This window comes from Muscardinus avellanarius (assembly GCF_963383645.1).
Source record: "Muscardinus avellanarius genome assembly, chromosome: 11".
Taxonomy (NCBI): Eukaryota; Metazoa; Chordata; class Mammalia; order Rodentia; family Gliridae; genus Muscardinus; species Muscardinus avellanarius.
The window spans coordinates 40,238,057-40,259,895 of NC_137797.1; the positions used below are offsets into that span (position 1 = coordinate 40,238,057).

Here is a 21,839-nt window from a genome sequence, read left to right on the forward strand (position 1 = left end):
CCTGCGCGATCCTCCTGTCTCAGCCTTCTAAGCGCGGGGATTACAAGCATGTGCCACCATGCCCGGCTACATCTAATATTTCTCTGAAATAGGCAAACTTTATTGTATACTTACATTCTTAGTCACAGCTGTCTAATTTCTTTCTAGACTGTAACCTTTCTCTTTTAAAATTATTTATGTTAAAAGTTTTCCTTGATTATTCCCAATGAGCTGATTTCTATAGAATTGGATATTTCACCACCAAAATGTCAAAATTTGGGGAGAAAATTACAAAACATTGAAATAGCATTCTGTTCTGTTAGGACCATTTTCCCCTGACTGATACTCAGACCTTTCCTAACTACTTCAAAGACAGTTATTTTCATACCTGAACTTCTTTCTTTTAAAGTTTCTGCCAGTGATTTAAAGCCATGTTCATGGTGCTTAGGTGAGCTCTGGGCTATATTAAAATGACTCACAGCTTCAGTGGGAACTCGGAGTTGACAGTTTTCTGTTGTTATTTTTTCAACCTCTGCGTGAAACAAAGAAATTATACTTTTATATGTCTTATATCTTGGGCTTCCACATACTATTTTATTTAAACTGCATTCTTCTGGTTTACAAGCTTTTTTTGTAAACAACTAATTATGATATTATATTTGTATTGTTCCCTAAGAAGCTATACTACCCCTTAGCACTGACATCTAGTACTTCTGGATTGTCCTAGGTACTAGTGTTGAGCTTTTCATTGAATTGCAAGCCCACGTTATTTATTGTTATGTTTCAACTCTGATCTTCTTTAAAGTCAGAGTAGGAAAATGACTGTGTAATTTGCCACTTCACTGGTCAGCAAAGTTGATTTGACTCTTCTGCTTGGCCTAGAGAACATCATCTCCTTTCTCAGTCCATCTGGCTTGTTGTCCAGAGAGGGGAGAAATCTGTTTCAGTCATCAGCATAAAAGTGGGCTTCCTTGTTAATAAAACATCCAATTCTACTATAATGCTTACCAGCCTTTTGTTTTGTTTTGTCCTACTCTTGCTAGCAGCTCCTCATTTATTTTGGCCTTTTAATGTTAAACAATTACAGGACTTATTCATTGGGGCTCTCCTCTTCTCTCCCATACACTCATTTTCTTAAGCCTAGAAACTAAAAATTACAAAAAAAATTCAAGATTCTAGACTCAAATGCAAGTTAATATGTCCATATACTTATTTGACTACAAATAGATGTCTAATAAATACCTCAAACACAACATGTTGAAAACTTAATGCTAGATCTTCCCTCTAACCTTAGCATATCCACAGTAGTCTCTGACTACTTCTCCACATCTTCTATTCTCAACCTCACATGAAGAATGATTCTTGCTTTTAAAAATTTGACCATCTTTCAATCATGGCACTTTAGATGATAAAGGCTGAACAGTAGGTTCTAATTATAGTTAGATAGTAGTGAGAAGTTCCAGTGTGCTATTGCATAATTGGGTGAATGTAGAAAATAAAAATTTAACTGTATATTTTAAAGAGGTAAAAAAAAGGAATCTGCATGTTATCACAAGAAATGATAAATATTGGAGTAGATAGATATGTACTATGATTTGAACATTATACATGTGTCAACATATCACCTGTAGAACTTCATAAATATGTATAATTTAAATACTTTATGTGTTAATTTTTAATTTAAAAAAATGCAAACAAATATTCAAAATAAAAACCTTTCAAAGACCCCCCCCTGCTTTTTGATCCTATTCAGACAAAATTCAATGTCCAATTAATACTCTGGCTTCTTGTTATCTCTCTGATTTAATCACCTTTTACTCCCTAGCTTAGGTACTCGGTTTACATAAACATGCTTCTTCTTTAACATTTTTGTATTTATTTCTTATTTCTGCTTGTTACATTTCCCTTTGATACTTCTGTTTCCAACCTCAAGTTTATCCTAATGTTATTTTATCATTGAAGCCTTCCCTAAGTACCTTTTAAATATTTTTAATTATCTTACTCTTTCTCCTGATTTTCTCCTGCCTCTACCCAATTTTAAAGTGCTGTACAAACTGCCTATTTAATTGTACTAGAAGATAAGTTTCATGAAGATAGCCATCTTTTTCTTAGCCTTGCCCACAGTTCAGTCCTTTCCAATTGAAATAGCTTTATGCACTCAATAAATTATTTTTAAATGAATTTATTATTTCTGAGTATGCTTTTATTGTTTAATTTCTTTTTTTTTGTAGTATTGGGGATGAAACCCAGAGGCATTCTATATCTGGGCTATACTCTGAGATCTATTTTATTTTTTTATTTGGAAATCAGGTCTCACTAAGTTGCTGAGAGCCTCAATAAGTTGCTGAGTCTGGCTTTATACCTGAAATCCTCCTGTTTTAGCCTCCCAAGTACTAGAATTACAAGCATGCATCACCATGCACAGCCTATTCTTTAATTTTTAAACAGTGTTTTGATTTTGTCATGGATATCTCAGTGCTCTTATTTTTTTTTCAGAAGATATTTTGTTGCCATTTTCTTGAAAAAAATTACGTCAGATTCATACTACAAGAACCATTCTGATAACTTTAGATAATCTTAGACCCCTTCCTAATTGGATGCTAGATAATCTCAGACCCCTTCCTAACTGGATTCTGTCCTCTTCTGATCCTTTCTACCTCATGTAGGAATGAATAACTATTGCTTTTTTCCACCAAGGTATCTTTATCGTGTGTGTGTGTGTGTGTGTGTGTGTGTGTGTGTGTGTGTGTGTGTGTGTGTTACTGGAGATGGAATCCAGGGGCATCCTACCTCTGAGCGACATCCCCAAGCCTAATTTTTATTCTATATTTTGAAACGGGGTCCCACTGAGTTGCAAAGGGGCCTCACTAAGTAGCTGGGAACCACATGATCCTCCTTTCTCAGCCTCCCAAATATTGGGATTACAAGCCTGTGCCACCATGCCTGGCTTCCACAAAGCCCGGCTTTCACCAAGGTATCTTTAAAACAAGCTTTCAGTGCTAACTTTGGGACACCATAACATCCAAGCACCAAACAGAAATAGAAAGAAAGCAGTCAAAAACCACTAGTAAACACCACAGTTCATTAAGTTTCTTGAACATTCTTTCTCTCCAAACATATCCTTCTTACTATCACTCACCTTAAACTTTAGATTTTTGTTTATATTTTTTATTCCGGACGTTAGCCATAGTCTAATTACTCCAATACAAAATCTAGTGCATGGAAATTTATAAATTGTGGGAAGTATGCTGGTTGTTTGGATTTATTTTATTCCTTCTAGATTCAGAGGGAAAATTTGAACCATATGAATCTATACTGTTTGGCACTTTCATCAGTAAACTTTTTTCCCCCTAAAAATGTAACCTGTAGATTTAGTTGTGATATATTTTTACCTTTGATACATCTGTTTGAACATCTTTCATCTTTTCCATCTTTCTCTTTTTCTATTTGTCTAATCAATTTATCTCTTCTAGAAGGCATTTTATTTTAAAATGGATAGCTTTATTTTGCTTGTGGCCATAAAAATATTTTGTATTATAAATATTAAATCATAACAGCAGAATACTAAAACATGGATTTTTCAATATTTGCATTTTATCTATCTAAGAGCAACTCGAAAGTTGCCAGGAAAATGTATTTAGCATTTTACTTGGAAAATAATGAAGATATTGTTCAAAGTTCTTGTTATGGGAGAATTATTTTTGACAATCCCAAGAAAGAAGTAACAGATTTCTTTCAAATCTTATTATAGATTGAAACCATATGGCTATTAACTAGTTCCATTCATTGACTGATCAATGTTCACATTTTAAAATTCAGGCTATATCCAGATAGAAATTTAAAGAGTGAGGGGGGAAAATGCTGAACTGATTTTGCTGACTCTGATGACAGCTTAGGATTAGAAGGTTCTCTCTCTATATGACATGCATGGTTAACCACACTTGGTTTATGTGTTTCACTATCTACTTAAGAGTCACTGTTTTCAGAGACAGAGCTCCAAGGAATAAAAGGTGCTTTTACTCTATCGAATGCTCCTAGCCCCTATCAGAGAGCAAGAACATTTTGCTTCACTGAGTCTGGAGAACATAGTATGTCATATATATGACCAAAAATATCAGGTAGCAAGACCATTTTTGAATGGTCTTAATCTCGGAAAATCAACTTGGTAACTTCACAAGTAATCCTTGTGTCTTAATTTTTATAACAATGTAGATTAAGTTTTTAATAATCAAATATGCCTTTTAAAAAATGATCACGTCTGTCTTTCAGTCGTTGTATCCTTAGCACTTAGCACCAAGCATAGAATATTATAGGTACTCAACTAATAATTGTTAAATTAACAAGTGAATAATCTCATTTTAGAGAAGTCTAGTTTTCATTGTTATCCACATAATGCCATGGCATCAAAAGTAGAATATTAAAGTAGAAAATTCTTCCCAATAATTTACAGATTCTATGTTAATCATTTTACTTTACTTTTCTTGGTTCTACCCTTTAAATTTGAAAATTATTAACTGAAACTAAATACTACTTGCATTCATTTATTCAATAACTATTAAAAACTTTATTTTAGATACTATTCTAAGCAATGAGAATTGAACAGTCAATATAATAGAAAAATATCTATTCCTTTATAAAATGAATTTACATATAAGCATTATATATAATATATGTAAATACATTAATTTATACACACATACTGAGCACAGACATACACATATAAGAAAAGTTCAATGAGAGAATGAAGAAGATTCAGAGAACAGAGAATCAAAGCATGGGAATCAGGTCTTGCTTTTTTATACTGTCTTCAGATAGGGTCTTTAAAAAGTATTGACATTTGGTGAGAAACAACTACTGGAGAGAACCATGGGGTAAGAGGGTTAGAGAACCAGGCAAAAGGGATGGGAATTGCTAGTTCCTTGAGAGAACAGACTGAACATGGGATTAAAATTGCCACTCTGCCGGGAATGGTGGTGCACATTTGTAATCCCAACATTTGGGAGGTTTAGACAAGAGGATTGAGGTTTGTGGACAGCTACTCAGGGAGGCCCAGTTTCAAAATAAAAAATAAAAAGTAGGGCTTGAGGAGTAGCTTGGAAGTAGAATGTCTCTGGGTTCCATCCCCAGTACTGCAAAATAAAATAAAATAAAATAAAATAAAATATAAAAGAAATTTACCACTCACTAGTACCTTCTTCCCTATTGTATTCATATACCCCCTACCTGCTCTTCATTTTTTTTCCATTGCACAAATCACTTTCTAATTTAGTTGACTGTTTTATCTATGTTTCTGGAATTCTCCCTAGTAGAAATTCCACACAACAAAGCTGTTTGTTTATTGTGCTCACTCATGTATCCTAAATGCCTAGAATACTTATCTTATTCATAGCTGGTTCTCAGGAAGATTTTACTATATTAATTGACATTGTTTTTTGGAAGCTGCAAAGAGACAGTGCTTTTTTGAATTGCGTGTAGGGGAAGAGTGAAGTAAAGCAAAGGCAGCAGCTGGTTACAGTAGTGCAAGTTTGTAATCCCAGCATTCAGGAGGCTGAGACTGGAGAATTTTAGTTCATGGACAGCCTCAGCTCCTCAGCGAGGCCCTTCACAAATCAGTGAGACCTTGTTACAAAAATAAAAAGACTAAAAAAAAAAAGTGTGTGTGGGGGGGAGGCTTGGGGATGTAGCTCAGAGGTAGAATGCCCCTGGGTTCCATCCCCAGTAAAATACTACTTGAGTAGGAAATGAATGATCTGATTTGCATGTCTACAGAGCTTGAGACTAAGACAAGGAGAATGAGCAGGAGGAGGTGACAGTGCAGGTTCTCCAGAAGCTCGCAGCACATCTCAAGAACCATAAATGACTTACACACTAGTGTTGGGAGATTAAAGAGTCACAACTTTAGGGAGTTGCCATGAAAGAGGGGCATTGGTGTTGGCTCTTGTATATGAGAGAAAAGAGAATTCTGGGAGACAGAAACAATTGAGAAAGGTATAAATGTAACACAATCTGCTTAGGACAAATAAATATATAAAGGTAAATATTTGGACTCTGAGTGACCAAGTGGGTTACAATGACATTAAGTACTTTGCACGTATTATCTCACTTAATGTTCACAATGTACTAGTGACTTAAACCCATTTTAATCCTGACTTGTAAGAAAATGGAGACTCAGAGAAGCAAAGTTCAAGTTTTATTCACCTAGAAAGAAAGGGTGAGAATAAAATCTTAAAATGAACAGAAGAGTTCACTGGGTTGATGATTTAGTAACAGTATAATCAGAATTCAAAGAAATATCCAATCTTTGTACCTAATCAGTACTGTCAAATTAATATTTATTCTGTGTGGCTATAAATGTCTATAATGCTGTCCAGGGCACTATAATCATGTTACTGATTATGTGTCATTTTAATATTAAAGGAAGGCATAAATAATAAGAATTTGTGCATTTGTTATGAGATACTAATATTTATGTTTATTTATTTATGTGTGCTGAATGTCAAGCACAGGAAAATAAATTGAAGAAATTAATATATGCTTATAATTTATCACAGGATAATAAACTCCAAATTCCGTCTTCATGCGTTCTAATCAGCAAGCTGCACAATTATGACTTGATCATAGTCTTTTAGGTGTCTGCATTTCTAGTAAAAAAGTTTTGATTTGTTTAATAATTTTAAATTCCATGTCAATATTTATAAAATGAAGTTTTTCTAAGGCTATTCCCTTTGTAAGTGATCTTTTTCTTCTATATCTAGTTGTAGGAATTAAGAATATACTCTTTAAATTTTACTAAAACTACAAAAAGGCCACTCTATCTGAACTTTATCTCAACATTGAAAAACAGAAGTTGATGGAAAACTAAATGAAAAAAATAGACATCTCAAAGAGGAAATATTAACTAGCAGATTTTGAGAATAAGCATACAAAAGATACATGTTTTTCAGTCTTGTTCATATCATGGCACAAGTAGAAAATATTTGTACATCACTCTCATGCTGACAGAGAAGGGTACTCAGGCCAGGAATTGAGTTCTCCATGTCTCAAACATTCATAACTCTTTCTCCTAACCTTATGGAACTAATGTCCTTGCTTCCAAGTTCCTGAAAGATAGAGAAAATGAAAATCTAGCTAGCAATACATGCTCAGCTAGAGAATCCATATGGACTCTCTAGGATGTATTGTCCATCTGGGCTGCAAATTTCACTCCATCTGGCATAACTTAAAGCTGAATGCTTGCTGACAAAATTATGTGTTATCCTATAGTGCTATGGTGCAAATTATACTGATATCTCTCTCTCTCTCTCTCTTTCTCTCTCTCCTTACTCCTCACTTCTCTCTCTTCTCTTTTCCCTTTGTTGTCTTCATTATTCTTCTTTCAGTAAGTTCTTTTTTTCTCTGAGCACTTATCAAGAACAGAAAAGCAGCAGCCTTTTCAGTTTATTATTTTAACTTCCCCAAATTTTTACCACTTCAGCAAAATTTTGAGCTTTTTTTCCAATACCATTAAATGATTGAAAAAAGGCTATTTTAGATTACTAGCATTGAAGAAAAATGTACCTCAAAACTACTTCTTAAAAATTATTTTGAAGAGATATAAGAATATTTAAATTGAATCTTTATATTGACAAAATATAAAATTGTAGGCTATAAATTATTTTTTAAATTTTTATAAAACTAAACAGATAGTGCTCTGTTGAGAAAGCTTTAAAGCAATTATTCCTATAGGAAAATAAATGTACTAGATGACTCCTGTGAATCTTTTGATACTGTTAAAAACAAGTGTCTGGCTTTAGGAATTTTATTTTACCCAATTTTAAGAAAGTTTAATTTAGTGATCGCTTCAATTTTTCATTTTTAATTGCTTTCCATAAAAATTCAAGAGTTCAAGATAGCCAGAATTAAACTTTCTAGATTTTATATTTTTCATTTACTTTTCTTGGTATATCTTCAAAAATATATTTGTTGTGCTTATATAGCAATTGAAATGAAGCTATTTCCCCTTCATATAGAAGATATTACCTAGATACCCATGCTTTTTACTAGAAGCACACCAAATATTATTCTATACATGGCCATTGTACTATTTTTTACCTTCAAGTTACTATTTAAAATAATTTCATAAAAATCTGAAAGCCATTAGTCAAAAGAATGAAGTTCCTTGACAACCTGAAATAATCTTCAAAAGCTACTTGGCAACCAAAATAAAGATGTCAAAATAAACTAGTCAAAAGTATGCAAATATGCTTCTAGATTTGGGACTTGTTTTTGGGGGAAGAATGCTCTAAATTCACTTGATTTCATAGGAAGAGAGTGTTGATCAGGTTAAGAGCCTTTAGTAATTTTATTTGAGAAAGTATTTATATAATTGCAATTCTCACACAGTCAACTCTTATGCCTTACAATACTTTGAGTCAGTCATTTTGTGTTTTCATGTGCCTTTTAGAACATCAGTGCCTCCCTTTGGAAAAACTTCAAACTTCTTTTTTTGATATGGGACTACTCTGAAATAGTCTCAAGTAAGATTATTTTTTCAGATTAACTTATTTAGAAATTTTTTCATCTTTTTTTGCAGTATTGGATATTGAACTCAGGGGCATTTTACCTCTGAGCTACCCCCCAGCCCTATCTCTATAATATTTATTTATTTATTTATTTATTTATTTATTTATTTATTTATTTATGCGGGTCTGGGAATGAAAACCAGGGGCATTCAGACTCCTAGCTACAACCCCTGACCTATTTTTTATTCTTTATTTTGAAACAGGGAGTTGCGAAGGGCCTAAGTACCTGAGGCTTATAAGTGGTCTCACTAAGTAGCAAAAAGCCCCATTAAATAGCTGAGGTTGGCCATGAACCTGTGATCCTCCTAGACGCCTCCTAAATGCTGAGATTACAAGCATGTGCCACCATGCCGAACTCACTTAGAATTCTTTAAAAAAAATTTTTTTTAATTGGTGCGTTGTAGTCATACATGTTAATGGGATAGAAGACTTGTGGAGACATACATGCACACATCACCCAAATAGCCCTTACCCAGTCCCCACTCATTCCCTCCCCATTCCTCCTTCCCATTCTTGGCTTAGTGACTACTTTGATATGCTTGTTTAAGTACATCTTGTGCTTTAGAGAGTTTCCCTTTCCCCCCCTCCCATCCCCTCAGTTAGGTGGCCTTATTTGATTCTTGCAATTGTCAGTCATTAACATTAATTAAATGCATTAAACTGCACTGCAATTGTCCTACTACTTAAATACCTATTGCAAATTAATGTTTCTCCTATCAAATGTAAAGCTCCTTAAGATCCAATATTATATATTTTATAATTATTCTCCTGGTATTCTGGGAACAATACCAGGCAAATAAAATATACTTGTTAATTAATCCGTGATTAATACATAGTTAAATAAATAAATAAAATAAAATAAATGGAGAAAAATGAAGAGAGGAAGGGCAGGTCAATTGTATGGACTATTTATTTATTTACAGTTTTAGTTAAAATAGTCAAATGATCTCTCTTTCTTTTTAATCTCAGTCTTGGGAGGCTGAGACAGGAAGATAACAGGTTTGAGGACAGCCTCAGCAACCTATTGTGCCTCTCAGCAACCCAGCAAAACCTGCTTGAAAACAAAACAAAATAAAATGGGGTTGGAGGTATAGAAGGGAGGTAGAGGAACTTAGATTCAATCCTCACTACCATAAAAAGTTAAATATTTGTTTAGATATATACTTTGACTAAATAATCATCTTTGAATATTAAGAAAAACCTCTAAGTATTAATATATCCTTAGAGTTTAATATAATCCTAAGCACATAGTTCATGAGAGAATTAGTTTTTAATGAACTAAATATAGTTTAATCAATATTCTGCTTATAGTTTTATTTCCATATGTCTTGAAATTTTCTAAATTTTACTTTTTCAAGTAGCAGCTTTTTGAAGCATACGTGTAGTTTATGAGAGTTTATTCTTTATATATTCCACTTATTGAAGAGGTGGAGAAGAATGGAAGAAGGCTTGAGTGTTCTGCCTGTTAGGGTGCTAAGTTTTAATTTATTTTTTCAGTATTAAGGATGGAACCCAGAGACACTGCACCTCCAAACTACCCCCCCAGCCCTATTTTTTAATCTTTTCTTTATTTTTTAGAAACAGGGTCTTACCGAGTTGCAAAGGGCCTTGCTATGTAACTGAGGCTGTCCACCAACCAAGATCTTCTGGTCTCTGCCTCCCTAATGTGGGATTACAAGTGTGCAACCATGCCTGGCAATTATTTACTTTATTTTACTTTATTTTGTGCTATGTAATTTTATTTTGTCCAGTACTGGGGATCGAACCTAGAGGCATTCTACCTCTTAGCTTCACCCCTGGTCCTATTTATTAGGCTATTTATTTATTTATTTATTTGAGGTCTCGGGGATGGAACCCAGGGGCATTCTACCTCCAAGTCACACCCCAAGCCCTATTTTTTAGTTTTTTTTATTTTTCAAACAGGGTCTCACTGAGTTGCGAAGGACCTCGCTATGTAGCTGAGACTGTCTATGAACCGCGATCCTCTGGGCTCTGCCTCCTGAATGGTGGGATTAAAAGCATGAGCCACCACGCCCAGCCATGCCTGGCAATTTTTAATTTTATAAATCTAATATAATTAATCCAGGAGACTTGGAATGAGGTGTTATTATGCCCATTGTATAGATGAAGAAACTGAGTCTAAGCAAAGCAATTTTAGCTGCTATAAACATAGATAGGATATGAATATGTTCTTAGTTTGGAAATTTGGTTTCCTTCTTCTCCAGATTCTCACCAGCATTTGTTTTGTGTGTGTGTGTGTGTGTGTGTGTGTGTGTGTGTGTGTGTTTTGAATGATTACTGTTCTGGTTGGAGTTGAGTGAAATCTCAGAGTAGTTTTGATTACATCTCTCTAATTGTTAATGATGTTGAACATTTATTCATACATTTATTTTCCATTTGAATTTCTTCTTTTGTGAAGTGTCTATTTAGCTTACTTGGCCATTTTTATTGAGTTATTTGTTTCTTATCAGTGAGTTTCCTTAGTTCTCTGTATATTCTATATATTAGTGCCCTCTAGAAGCAGTAGTTGGTAATTTTTCCCCCATTTTGTTGACTCTATGTTGAGGTTCTTGATAGTTTACTTTTCTTATTTTTCGTGGTGCTGGGTATTGAACCCATAGACATTCTACCTTCGAGCTACACCCACGGCCTGATTTTTTATTCTTTATTTTAAAACAGGGTCTCACTAAATTGTGTATGGCCTCCATAAGTAGTTGAGGCTGGCCTCGAGCCTGGATCCTTCTGTTTCAGCCTCCCAAGTACTGGGATTACAAGAATGCACCACCACATCTAGCTTGATAGTATACTTTGCTTTATGGAAGCTCTTCAGTTTAAAGTCATCCTACCGGTTGATCCTCCTTTTAATTTCTTATGCCTTTGGGGTCTTGTTGAGAAAGTTTTTATCTGTACCTATATGTTGACTTCAACATAGAGGACCTATGCCCTCTTCAAGGAACTGCAAGGTGTTTGTTCTAATTTCTATGTCTTTGATCCATCTTGAACTGACTCTTGTGCAGGGTGAGAAAGTAAAGTTTATTTACATTTTTTTTGCATATGGTAAACCAGTTTTTCCAACACCATTTGTTAAAAATGCTATTTTTTCCAAAGTATATTTTTGGCCCTTTTGTCAAAAATCAATTGTTTGTACGTGTGTGGATTTGTTTCTGAATCTTCTATTCTGCTCTTGGTCCATGTGTCTCTTTTTGTGCCAGTGCCATGCTGTTTTTATTAGTATTTTACTTTATATACTTTTGGTACTTGAGATTGAACTCAGGGGCATTCTACCTACCTCCAAGGTACATCCTTAGCCATTTTTATCTTTTTGTTTTGAAATAGGGTCTCACTAAATTGCCGAGTGTCTCTCTACATTACTACATTTCTGAGGCTGACCTTGAACTGTGATCATCCTGTCTCAGCCTTCCAAGTACTGGGATTATAGGCGTGTACTACAATTCCTAGCTATAGATTTATTTTTAAAAGCCAATATTTAAAACATATTATCAATTAAATGCCCTAAGATATTTATATTTCTGATAAAGGAAGTCCATCAAGTTTTTTAAACTGTACAGATCTAAAGGTATATACAAATGAGCAAAGTATGGAAATCACAGTGCTGTATTTTATCAGGCATGGAACTCAGTGCATCACTGAGCATACTCCAAGACTGTTCTCTCCAGACACTTCAGTGTTTCTTGGACTGACAAATGGTATTTACCTCTGGAGAAATGCTGTGAATATTGTTACATTTAATATTTATTGCTTCCTTTGGGCTGTTTATATAATCCAAATCAATGTAATTCTTAATGAGATAAACAACCAAACCCTCTAATACATCCAACTCTCAAGACTTTCAAAAGGATGAAGATGGAAAGTCCTTCAGCTGTGGCCTCTACCTCCTCAGAAAACACGATTCTGCATCATTAATGTTTTTCGGACTTGGACACCAACTTCCAGATTGCTACTAGGCAAAGAAAGTGAATTGTCTCCAAATAGATTCACAGAACAAGATAATATAAATAGATTAAATAGAAAAAAATGTTTGTTAAAGATAGTGTATGATTAGAATCTGGGTAATATTTTAATATTACCTCTTTCCAGAGTAACATGCCTACTTATTTTAATTTTACTTCCTACAAAAGAAATAAACAGAACAAAAATATATACTGCTATTGGCTTTAAACCTAAACCTTTTGAAGGTTTAAGGCCAATAGATAAATGATAAATAAAATGATTTGCTGCTAATAGAAAATCAGCATATTTCACATATAATATGTGCAATTATACCTAAAATATGCATATAATATTAAAATATTTGACGTTTTTGGTTCTTCTGTAATAAGGAATTGAGTGGATTTTCTGGTCTAAATTATGTTAAAACCAATTTAAAGTTGAGCATGTAATTACATAGAGGTGACATTTGCACAGTGATCTACTTGACTATCTTTTTAATTTTTCCTTAAAATGTAAACTTCCACAAAGTGGCAGGTTACTGTTTGAAAGCGTATTTCTACTGAGAGCTCTTTAGAGAATCTGAGTCCGTTGTTTTCCAGAACCACAATAGAAGTATGATCTGAACTTATGTGGCAGTAGGAAAAACCCAGTTTTCAAAGCTGTCGCTAATCCCTAAATCTAGCAAGCCTATACAGTCAGTAACAAAATATTAACAATCCATTCCTATGAGTCCCCGGTATGTTAAAAAATAAGAGAATAAAATATTAGTATGAAAAAGGAATATTCTGAAGGCTTAAATAATGATGAAAAGAAGACATGAGTTTTTTTAGTTTACCTGCAATGATAAAGCTGCAATAAAAGGAGATTAACAATTTTAGTAAATCAGAGGTGACTTATGCAAGAAAAAAATCAGTAAGAAAGTCATATGAGTGCCATAAATATAAAAAAATGGGGATATGGCTGGGCCTGCTGGCACATGCTTGTAATCTCCGTGCCTGGGAGGCTGAGACAGGAGGATGGCGCAGGTTTGAAGCCAGCCTCAGCTGGCTTAAGAGACCCTGTTTCCAAATAAAACATAAATTAGGTCTGGGAGTGTAGCCCAGAGGTAAAAGGCCCCTGGGTTCCATCCCCAGTACCACCATGGGGGTATGTCAAAGGGACACAGAAGCCAAGTAAAGTAAAAGCTGCCAATGTCCAAAACTGAGACAATATAAACAAAAATATAAATTATGTAATATTAAGTTATGACTTAAGGAATAAAATAATTATACATACCTATGTTGATATAAGCAATTGAAATTAATCATTAATATAAAAAGAGCACCCCTTTTTAAAATAATTCCATATAACATATGTAGATACTCTCTCCTCTAAAGATTAATCTCACCTCTTGTTACCATTCTATTGTACTGAGGGACTAATAAAAAATAAGAGTATAGAAGAGAACAACTGTACAGAAGAGAAAACTGGTTAAATACTACCTTCACCAAAAGATGAAGTACAAAGGTTATGAGCAATATTGTACAGATATCGTGTACAGCTAATATGGTGTAATGAGAAGGGCAGCTCACCTCTGTGGGATTCTTCCATAGCACCCGTGTGCCTAGGTTAATGGTGAGGAACAAAGACAACAACACTTGATCAGAGCATCACATCAGGACCTATCCTACAAGATAGTTTGCTCATCACTTCTCAGTACTGTTCTGGTGATGCTAAACAAGGAAATGCTGAGTAACCGTCAGAACCAGAGGAAACTAGAGAGACATCACTACTAGATAAATATCTATTGTTTAGTTAATAATTTACAAATTTCATTTTCTACATTTTTACAAATGTATCGTGGTAATAAAAAGTTTAACACTTGGGAAAACTGAGAGAAGGATATATGATATTTCTTTGTAGCTTTTCTGTAAATGTGAAGTCACCCTCAAATTACAATTCTATTTTAAAATATTTTCTGGCTTATTTAGCAGTATACTTGTTAAATGATGACCTAAACACATAATTTACCATAATATAAAAATTTCATGTAAGAAATTGATCATTACTTTTCTGCTTTCTCCCAATTGATATTATACATTTGAAGCATGACTAAAGGATCTAAAATATAAATAAATAATAATTTAAATTTTAAGAACTCTCACCATTCTTTTATAACCTCCAGGTTCAAAGCATGTGGTTCCTGGCTCCTGATCATGTTTAACTAAGTCAACTTAGATATATTCACAAAGACACACTTTTGGTTCATTCTGTTTTATATTTTCCTAATGTCTCTGCCTTTGAACCATATGTAAATGGAACATTTATTTTTACCTCCCAAAGTTGTCAAGTCATCTGAATATGATTTTTATACAGACTGAATAATTTGTGAAAGACAAAAAAATGAACATATTTTAAAAGAACTTAAATGTTTGCAATCAATATTTCCAGAGCTTAAGATCGCGGTTCGAGGACAGCTTCACTACTTAATGAGGCCCTGTGCAACTCAGTGAGACCCGGTTTAAAAATAAAGAATAAAAAAATAGGGCAGGAGGTGTAGCTTGGAGGTAGAATGTCCCTGGGTTCCATCCCCAGACCCGCAAAAAAAAAAAAAAAAAAAAAAAAATCATGTATATAAAAGATATTCATTGGTGGGCATGATGGGACATGCTTGTAATTCCAGTATTTGTGTATTGTTGAGAAAGGAGGATCAAAGGTTCGAGGCCAGCCTCAACTATTTAGAGAATCCCTCTGCAACTTAGTGAGATCCTATTTCAAAATAAAAAATAAAGTCAGGCGTGGTGGCACACATTTGTAATCCCCACACTTGGGAGGTGGAGACGGGAGGATCACGCAGGTTCGAAGCCAGCCGCACTGACTTAAGAGACCCTGTTTCCAAATAAAAATATAAAAAAATAGGTCTGGGAGTGTATCCCGGAAGTAGAAGGGTTTCCAGGAATCCCAGTACCACCACCAAAAATAAAAATAAAATAATAATAATAATAATAATAATAATAATAAAATAAAACAAAAATAAAAAAATGCTTGGGTATTTAGCATGTAGGTAAAATGCCCCTGGATTTAGCTCAGAGGTAGAATACATCAAATAAAATATATTAATTGCTCTCTGTGTATATAAGTATGCGAATAAATATGATTTAAAACATATTTATGGTACTCAAAGGCAATGAATCTTAAGCTTAAGTTTTAATCAAAACAGGAAAATTAGATAATAATGATTATACTTACATTCATGATTTTTAGGAGTTCAAAAGTGGAAAATATTTGCATTTTATTTGTGAATAATCCTAGCATTACAGAGAGAGCCTTACTGAATTGTATACAGTACACCTCAGTGTCCTACCTAGTAATAATATACTTTTTTCTCTATAACTTATGAAATCATTCCTTACTTTTAAAAAAAGCTTTGTAAAAAAACTAATTCCCCTTATTTAAAAGACTGGGGTTACAAAGAGATTCAGCCATACATAGAAATAAGGGTGGTAAAACAATAATTCCTTAGTAAATGCAGCTTGAAGCAGTTCAGGAATATGCCTCCGGTTAGTCAGAAGAGGTCCTCTGAATTACACTGTGCATGCTTCCCTGAAATGAAACTGTACGTTATTGGTTAACCAGGATATTTAGCATAATCACTCTGCTAGACTGTGGTGGAGGGAGGTGATTATCACTGAGAACAGATGGGCAGGTCCACGGCACTGCCAGATTCTGCGCAAGCTCCCTTTATCGTTAGTTCTTGCTTTTTTCCTCCTGTGTTTTTAATTTTCTTTAAACACTGTGTTCTAAAGGACTAGCTGCATAAAAGGTCGGTGGCCGATGCCCTTTCAGCTTAGATTTCAGATGTAGAAGAAAGGTTCCCAATGCAATTCCTGTGTATCTAAGAAGGATGGGGTAGATTTCATTTTACCCTCTAGTCTCCCTCGATGCATGCACGGATTTATCTGTACGCTAAGCTCTCTGCTCTGCATCTGTAGCTCCTTGTGGATTATATTGTCTCTGTGATCAGAAATGATTTTCTCGGATATGAACACCGTTTCTGGCTCCCCTAAAGTGCATCCTCCTAATGGGACCCGGTTTTACACTTTTCAAGTAAGTGTGCTTTAAATGGCTTCACTACTTAGGAAGTAAATATGTAGGCAAACTTTTAATAAATGAAAATGTGAAGAAAAGAAAACTGAAAGGTGTAAAAGTATTGAAAAGGATGTATAAAATGAACTATGCATATCTTATCTGTTTTAAAATGTAGAAATAGGGTGGCATTTGGCTTCTCTGTGAATTCAAGCTAAGACTGAACACTTAATTTTTCAAAGGGGTTTTTTTAAATTTGCAACATCCTTCAAAGTTTATGGGCTGTATTATGTCTCCTGATGTTATTTATGGCTGTGATTTGGTGAACACTGTATAGTTACTTCCCTTATGCATCACAGAGAGAGTAGAATTAAAATATACTTTATGGAACTTTGCAAACTAATCCTTTGGTCTAAGAAAAATGTGCTATATTTCATATATATAGATTGAGACAAGCGTTATTTAATTTTGTTATGTGTGCAATATACAAGCAATCAGTAATACAGGAAACTTAAGAACCACGTTTGTATGCTTTTCAATTCAAGGCAAAGTAGAAACTCATTAAATAGAAGATTTTTTGCATTATCAAAAAGTCAAAATGATTAATAATATAAATATAAATGTGAATTACAAAGCTGTTATCTGTTAAATGTATTTCAGTTGCCTATGAATAAATCAGTCATCAGTCTAGAAAATGGTAAATTCTAAACCAAATCAGGTTCTTTCTCATATTTATTCTTAATTTGCATCTTTCAGGACTAAGGTTTACTTCATAATTCAGTTACATCATCATTACACAAAAGAGAAAATGAACTCTTCTCTGTGTATATTTTACATAATAGAAATATAAACAGCCTGTCATTTAACTATTTTGGCTATATCATCATAGCACTCTGGGGAAAAAAACCACAAAGACTTGAAAAATTAATAGAGTAAAATTAGTCGGATTTTTTAAAAGAGCCTCTGAATAAATGTACATTGGGTTTATCAAAGTCTCTTGCCTTTGTGAACTGTAAGCAGTGGATATAATTAATCTCTCTCCTCCCCTTCCTATACTTCTATTTTTAATTCCGTCTTTTCTCCTGTTTTACACTGATGTCTACTGATAGTGTAAGTCTGTGTTGTTACAGAATATATTCTCTTCCCAGTGGTGATCTACTTACTGTGGCAGTGATTTAAAATGCAAGTGCCCTGGGGCTGTTCACAGAATTATTGCTTTTTTTCCCCTTTTCTGTATACTGAGATATAAACACTATTTACAATATCCTGTATCTGACACTTTGGGGCAGCTTTTGACATTAAGCATTCTAGTTGAGCCTCTTAAAGTGTAAGGGTCAATAAATTCCATATGCTCTCTCATGACAAAGGCTCTTTACAATTCCATCACTAAAGATCTTGCTGACACACTTCTTGGCAGGTGATTTTCTTTGAAAACATACTAGAATAATTTTTAACCACTCATTTTGTTGGTTGTGGTGGTAACATACTAACATAGTCATGTAGACACCCTAGGACTTCAGGCAAAATACAAATGCTGGCAAAGATAAACTCTATTATCTTGCATTTTTAATTGTACAAAATTATATTTGATTCTCGGTTTATAATAATAGGCAATATTACTTTAACTTTGGGTGTTCGTCTTTCTGTTGCTATTGGTTTTTATTTAGTTGGAAGAAAGTTTTTTAAACCATGAGATAAAGGTTTATGATAATAAAATCTTTGCTTTTACTTGCAAAGGAAAGAATTATTTTTCTTACTAATATATATTTTAACCCATTTTAAGACAGTATTTTTTTTATAAAACACTAAGAAAAGAAATGAGATTCTATAAAAGTAACAGACCATTTGTCAAAAAATTGTATCATGTGAAAATTAGTTAACTTTTCAAAATTGAATTTTTATTATGGAATGACATAAATTACTTCTTAAATGATCCTTCTTTGAGGAGTTGGGATTTTAATGCCTACTTTCTTAAAATTTATTCCAGCTTAGGAACCAACATATGCAAAGGCATTTAAGAAAGCTCAGTCTGAATAAAACTGAATTTTAGTCCCATCTTCTCATTAGGATACAAACTTATATATTTACAACATTGTATGTTATCACATTTTAAGAGCAAGATTAAAAGGATTTCTTTTTTTTGCTGAGATAGTTCAAAGGTAAAAAAACTAACAAATGAGAAGCTGAAGTATATTCTAACTGTGACATTTTCTTTTGCATCGCATTTTAATTTAGCCAAATACATTCATACTTCTACATATATCTATGCAAATACTTTGTTTAGAAGATCTAACACAATTTAATTTTCTTAAGTGTGATTTCTCACTTCCATATTACTATGAATATACTAGTGTCTGCATTTTTTCTACTCAGAGGTGTTTGGACTCTGAGTGATGCCAACACTCAGATTGAACTTACTGTTTAATGAATTATCACCAAAAGTCAAGTTATATAATATAGTTTCCTAGAAATGCTTCTTGATTGATAAAAATAAATGAAACTAGGAGAAAAAATATTTCAGTATTTGTATATATTATAATAATCATAGCACTCTAATATGTGCAAATAAGAAAAACATTTTAAGACAAAATTGCACATGTATATGTAATATGTTACATATATACATATATATCTGTGTGTATATTTATAGGTATTAGGATACAGTGAACTCATCTTAATTTTTTTGTCCAAAAATTTATCCAAACATGATTTTGTATTTTTTTCTTCACAATTCTGTATTTTAAAATAAAATTATCTATCATCCCTATTTAACCTCAGGATAATCATGACTTACTGAGTTAGCCCTATCCTAATTATTGGTAACCAACAGGCTCCCCTCATTTTCTAGACATTGAGCATATTCAGTGTACTGAATGGACATTTCAGTGGTTGCTATTTTCTGTACACTTGTTTTATTTACTGGAGCTCTGTGCAAGCATCCATGGAAGAGAACAACAAGCAATGTATTACTATCATAAACAAAGCAAAAATTTCAAACTTCCCCATATCAAAATAATTAATTTTTCACAGGAGCTGTTATCTGTTTTAGCCCACAAAAGACATATTTCTATTTAGGATAGCTTTTTTGCCATTTAATTCTAGTATTAATAACATCATGTGTCAGGCCTGTGTGTAGAAGAGGCTAACTCTGTGGCCCCCTAACATCCACTGAGAACTAGAGAAGAGCATTCTACTTCAAAGTAGGGAAACAAAGTGATCTGACATTGCCAAGGTTAAAATAATTTATGTCTCCTCTTTCCTTAAAGGGTAAAGTTCATCTCGCCAGGTTGGCATTCAATGCCTTTGTGATTTGGAGAACATGCAACATACTATTCTGCTTCTTTCTCAGAAAATTGTTTTATGCATCTGTTTGATTGCCTTTGCTTCTATATAGAACTTGCTCATTGGAAAATGTTTTCCTAAGGACTTATCTCAAAAACTATATCTTATACGAAGCTTTCATGTATTTTTCTATGCTGCCTTAAGTGTGTTTTTTGGTCCCCTTTTTCTATTCATGCTAGTATTGAAATAGTTTTCCATCTGGCTCTCTAACTCAGGGTTACTGCCAATTTATTTAATAAGTTGGGAATTTATATAAATGGTTACAATATAAAAATGTATCACATCTACAAATCTTCTTTTAAATATATAGGTAGTGTGGTATAATTGTTAATAGGGAATATGAAAGATATATAAAAGAATATTTTATTAGTATTAGGCTTTTGTGTGCCACATACATTTGGGTTGTTTGAAATATGTAACTTACATGACTGATCAAAGAAAAGCTTTAATTTTATTACACTTAAATATATTTATATGATAGTCAAAACCTTTCCTGTATGTGGTACTAGAAATTGAACCCAGGGGTATTTTACCTTAGAACTGTACTCCCAAATATTTTTTAAAAGTTTTTATTTTGAAACAGAGTCTCACTAGGTTACTGTGTGCTGGCCTTGAACTGGCATTCCTTCTGGCTCATTCTCCCAAATACTGGGATTACAGACATGTACTATGACCCAGCACCAAAAAATCTCTGAGAATTGTTTTTCCTCATACCTTTTTTTCATTCTTTATTGATTAGTGGTTTCCTTCCTTTATTAAAAATGAAAAAAATTGACTGGCATATATTTTCATACTTATCAGATAAAGTTAGCACTTGAAAGTAAAAAAAAAGGGTGAGTGAGATGAATCTGTGTCATCAAACAAGGTTGTGGTAATTCTAGATTTTTAACAAAGAAGCAGATTTTATATATCCTATCATGTTTGTGCTACCTTAGAATCAACACTATTTTTCTATTATTTGGAGCACATTATAACTTCATTTGTTGGTAATATAAAATATATCTGGAAATACCTATCACAATTCTTCGCATATATGCATTAAAAATATTAGAAATTAAATCAAAATAGTCCTAGCTCTATAGAGATGATTAGAAACACAGACTTCCTGACATATTAATATATAGAGAGGTCCCAGCAAAATGAGAGAATGAAGAATTATTTTAACCAAGTTATATATATTCATGATTATGAGGGGCAGAAATAACACAATAAGTGTTTCAGGGAGGGGATAGCATGTGCCAAGCTACTTTCTAGTGTGTGGGACAAGCAGAGTTTAGTATAATCAGAACATAACCTGAAGACAGGAAATGCCTAAAAATAAAGTGTGAAAATATCCAAATATAAGCACAGTCTTGACTGTCATCCTCAGGATCCAGTACTTGGAATCCAGGAAATTTTAGCAAAGAGTAATATGCTTGGATATGCTGTTTATTTAGAACACAAAATGCTACCTGGTATCATTCTAGCGAGAACAGAGAGAATAATTCAGTAACTTTTCAAGAAATCGATGAGCTATCATGATTCGCACATTTTATATATAAAAATAATGTTCACAAAAGATAGTCATTAATCATGCAGAAAGCAAGTAATATAGTTTCTGTGTGAATTCAAGGTAATAGGACACAAATGTGTATGTTCTTTCCCTTACAAGCTGCCGCCTGCCTAAAGTGTGATGATCTAATACATCAGCATTAATATTCTAATTACGATCTAATCCCATTGCTTTATTATGACAGGAATTTATACAAAAATTTGTCTTTGTGACCTCAAACATTTTAATAAAGCCACACTGAGTTTATAAATTTAAGATTTTTCTGTAGTTACAGCTCATTTAATTTTTTTTCAGAACTGGGAATTGAACCCAGTGGCATTCTATACCCCCAGCCCTATTTTTTATACTTTGAAACAAGGTCTCACTAAGTTGTAAAAGGCCTCACTAAG

At 33.4% G+C, this 21,839-nt stretch overlaps 1 protein-coding gene across 12 annotated transcripts in view; it reads left to right on the forward strand.

Annotated features, from left to right (window-relative positions):
• PPFIA2 (PTPRF interacting protein alpha 2) overlaps nucleotides 1-21,839 on the forward strand; it is a gene marked incomplete at both ends in the record, with an annotated part of 485,975 nt that overhangs the window by 156,062 nt on the left and 308,074 nt on the right. For 6 of the 12 annotated variants that reach the window (XM_080705640.1, XM_080705642.1, XM_080705633.1 and 3 more), the window contains one exon: nucleotides 16,497-16,577. The exons of the other annotated variants lie outside the window; for them this stretch is intronic. In XM_080705640.1, coding sequence (XP_080561766.1) covers nucleotides 16,497-16,577 — 81 coding nt within the window. Of the gene's footprint in view, nucleotides 1-16,496; nucleotides 16,578-21,839 lie in introns of those variants that run through there. 12 annotated transcript variants of the gene reach the window in all.